Raw genomic sequence first — 3,695 nt, 5'->3', positions numbered from 1 at the left:
GCGCTCCTCAGACCGCGCCCAACTTTGCGGGGCCCGCGGGGGCGGCGGCGCGCGGGCGGCGGCGGTCGCTGTGCGCCGAGGCAGCGGCGTCTCATTGCCAGGTAATGAATATTTCAGCGCGAGCGAAACTGCCCCGGGCGGATGTCATGGCAGTTGCTGCTTTGGTGACTGCCAATCCCCCAAAGAGGAGCGGGGGAGGGACGGGCCAGGCTTGGCGCAGGCGGCTGCCCTGCCCTGCGCTCCCCAACGCGCAGCCCGCCGCCTTTTACCTTCCCGACGCTCCGGGCTGGCTCTGCCTTCAATTTCGGTTGTGCCGCGGCCGCCGGCTGGAGGAGGCGGCTCCCGCCCGCCCTTCCTCTGCCTTCAAGCGCCTCCTCTCTGCTCCGCGAGCCGAGCCGAGCCGGCAGCCCTGCGCCCGAGGCGGGCCCCAGGCTGGGCCGGAGCGCACCGGGTGCCGTGCTGCTCCCAGGCGCGCAGTTGCACAAAGCTGCGCCCTTCCCCCCCACCCTCCGCCCTTCCCCGCGGGCCGGCATCTCTCTTCAGGGCGGCGCGCTCCCGCTCAACTGGCGAAGTCACTTATATGCCTGAGGGACATACTCAGAGTCCCCCCCGGCCCTTGATTTTTAACCGCATACGTCCTCACCTAGCCTCATCTCCTGTTTTCTTTTCCCTTCTTAACCTATCTGAAGAGACGCTTCTCTGCTGTGGAGAACTTGTAAAGAAGCCAGGAGGCAATAACTTCTGTGGGTGATTCATCTTTTCTTGGACCGCCTGCCTGGTAGGGCTAGACAAGCTTTCAGGTGTCCCAGTCTGTCCCAACCACTACAAGAGATCACCCACAAGAATTCTTGCCTCTCACCTGTTTCCGGGGCCATCACAGCAACATTCCCTCACTACTACTCAAGCATCCAAAATATTCTTTAAAAAAGTTACTAGCATTAGCCTCAAGCTGATCACTTAGTATGAAAAGCTGCAGAGATTGTTTAGTCAGCAGCATAAACTGCCTTAGACAAAGTCAATGCCACCAGCTTCCCATAATTCTGAACTAGTAATTGTGCACATACATAACCTTCTGCTTGGCCTTTCTGTTATTAGCTGTTTACATCTTACTTTACAGCCTCAGTACTCGAAGCAAATGAAAGTGGACATGGTGACTTGACAGACAAATCCTACCCAAACATGAAATATCAGGCATCAGTGTCAGTTAACAAAGTGGCATGCTATGGTGCTGCTTCTATCTTCCTTGCTCTCCAGTGCTCAAGACTGCAATGCCTTTTCCCTGCTTTGTGACAGGCTCCTATTTCTATTTTTCCTATTGTCGGCTACTCCACACACGTGTGTAACAGGTCTGTGCATTATTCACTTAGCTGCACAACAGTGCCACTCCCAATTTGGTGCCTATGCTTTACATTGCAGCAAAGGTTGACTGTCTGTAAGCGGATTAAGTACACAGGTTAAGCGCACAGCTTCTTTGAGCCCCACTGTCTACTTTGTAACTAATTGCATTCTGGTTAACAAAACCAGAAACAGGGAAGGGGAAGCAGCTGTCAAGGGACTGCTATTAGAAGCCTTGACAATGACACTAAATAGCTAATAAGTTTACGGCTGCCATCTCCCCTTATTTTTAAGACTTCTAATAGCAGCCCTTAAACTGTCAGAAGTCTCAAAAAAATCAGAGGAACAAGTGAGTATCAGGGTTGATAACACCGTGGCACTAATAGCACTGTAAACCAGTGGCTCTCAACCTTTTTTGTACCCAGACCGATTTGTAAACATCAATGCCCAGTTCCAACCCAGTGCCCCTCACTCCTGACTGTCTACCCCCACACTCCAGTGTGTGGGGCAGGGGGTGGTTGTGTGGTGTGGGGAGATGTGGAGCTGGGGGGGGGCAAGCAGCCCAGAACTTTAGCAGCCTACAAGGGAAAAGCCTTGGTTTCCTACATTTTTCTCCTTTAAAGAAGAATCCATTTTTAAAGTCTGCTCAAGACCGTTTCATATATTCTTGCAGCCCACTTTTGGGTCGCAACGCATGGGCTGAGAAACACTGCTGCGAACAGTGCTGGATAAATACACGGTTTGGGTAAGTGCGTAGCCTTTTTTAGCCCCAATGGAGTATGCTGTATTTATGATTTCCAGGAAGGAAAGGGCAATTAAGCCTTCCCTGTACCTATAGATGCCCAAGTGGAAAAGTGGTTCCCTGAAAAGCATGAAATTGTCTATACAAATAATGTAGAAAAATCTAGCTTTCTATTTAATAGCAGATGACAGGTGCTAAGCAGCATCCAAACACAGACATTCTGAGTGCCATGAAACACAGAGAAAACCACCTCAGTGCATTCTCTTGCAATGACAATGAGAAGATGAGCGGATAGTGTTTGCCTTGTTTACAAATCAGGCCAAATTTAGGAGCAAAGCAACTGGGTGATGACTATATGGAGATCAAAGTGGTATAGCACTCACAGGTGCAGTTAATTGTTTCCCTGTTGTTGCTAGTCACTACTGTCCTTTTGCATTTAAGAGAGCTACAGTTAGCTGTCATGTCCTTTCACCCCACTACACCTTATAAACTTGAGAGTGAATTGCAGTATTTCTACAACTGAGGAGGTTATAATCCACCCCAGGAGGGGACAGCATTGAACAACTTTCCCCACATAGCTCTGCCAATACCCCTCCACCCTAATTCACAGCAGCCCTGCTATTTCAGACCTGGCCTACCCACAATGCTGTATTGTACTCCAGTACTGAACTCTCACATCATAGTCCTAAAGTATGTCGGCCTAGGAGTCAGACTTCAGCACTGAGTTTCTTTGCAGTAGAGATTGACTGATCCACCCATTTGACTAGTTCTTCTGACATACCAGTGTTGTGAAAGCAAACCTCCTGCTTTGAGAACACCTTTGCATGAGTGGCACCTGAGGATTATTAGATTATTAGGGCCAGGTAGCCTGATTAAGCTTAGGCCTCTTCTGAACAAGGGCAGGCAATTATATCATCATCTAACTGTGGGGTGCTTATTGATTTGGAGAGGAGGAACATCTACTGTAGACTAAAAGGAGGTTAGCAATGCCATGTTACCTGTGAACAATCTGAACTCCAAGGGGAAAGGTTAACACCTTAATTTGCTGTTCTAGGGAGATTTCTAGTCAAGCATTCTGAATAGCCTTGCTCTTCAAAACTGCAAAATGATGGTGCATCAAAAATAAAGTAATTTTTAATTGCACCTAAATTCACTATCCAGTTTTATTTTGGTAAAAGGGAGAACAAGGCCCAGTAAGAGATATCACATAGGAGTTTGCATGATACTAATAACTTCCACAAACTGCTCTGGTGTAAAGCATCAGAGGTAATACAGTTGTTAGACCATCTGTGACTACAAAAGCTTTGCAGCAGTCTCTCAGCCACACTACATGTTGACATGTGTGCAGTGCCTGCACCACTAAAGGAAATAGCACAAGTCATTGTTTCTAATGGCCTCAGGTTAATCTGCCTCTCTGCTGTGATGCAGCTGTTGGCTCTGCAGGTTCTTGAAGGCTCAGATGCCATGGCCAGTGTTTCTAGTACAGCTGAAGGAGAAGTAAACACTTCAAACAGGAGTCTACATGAACCTTCTGCTTTAGGGCTGCTGAGTAAAGTGTGATACATTAAAGCAAACCCCCATATACATTTTCTCTAAGCCTTTCTCTGTTACCAAACAT

The 3,695-nt window shown here is 48.4% G+C and overlaps 1 protein-coding gene across 1 annotated transcript in view; it reads right to left on the bottom strand.

Annotated features, from left to right (window-relative positions):
• CDH23 (cadherin related 23) overlaps positions 1-1,293 on the bottom strand; it is a 626,459-nt gene extending 625,166 nt beyond the window's left edge. The window contains exon 1 of the mRNA XM_019507822.1: positions 1,174-1,293. Coding sequence (XP_019363367.1) covers positions 1,174-1,195 — 22 coding nt within the window. The 5' untranslated portion in view covers positions 1,196-1,293. The remainder of the gene's footprint in view (positions 1-1,173) is intronic.
• Between the last annotated feature and the right edge of the window lie 2,402 nt (positions 1,294-3,695).

The sequence above is a fragment of the Gavialis gangeticus genome, unplaced genomic scaffold (assembly GCF_001723915.1).
Source record: "Gavialis gangeticus isolate Ggan-Ray unplaced genomic scaffold, GavGan_comp1, whole genome shotgun sequence".
Taxonomy (NCBI): domain Eukaryota; kingdom Metazoa; phylum Chordata; order Crocodylia; family Gavialidae; genus Gavialis; species Gavialis gangeticus.
This window is presented reverse-complemented; position numbering and strand designations above follow the sequence as displayed.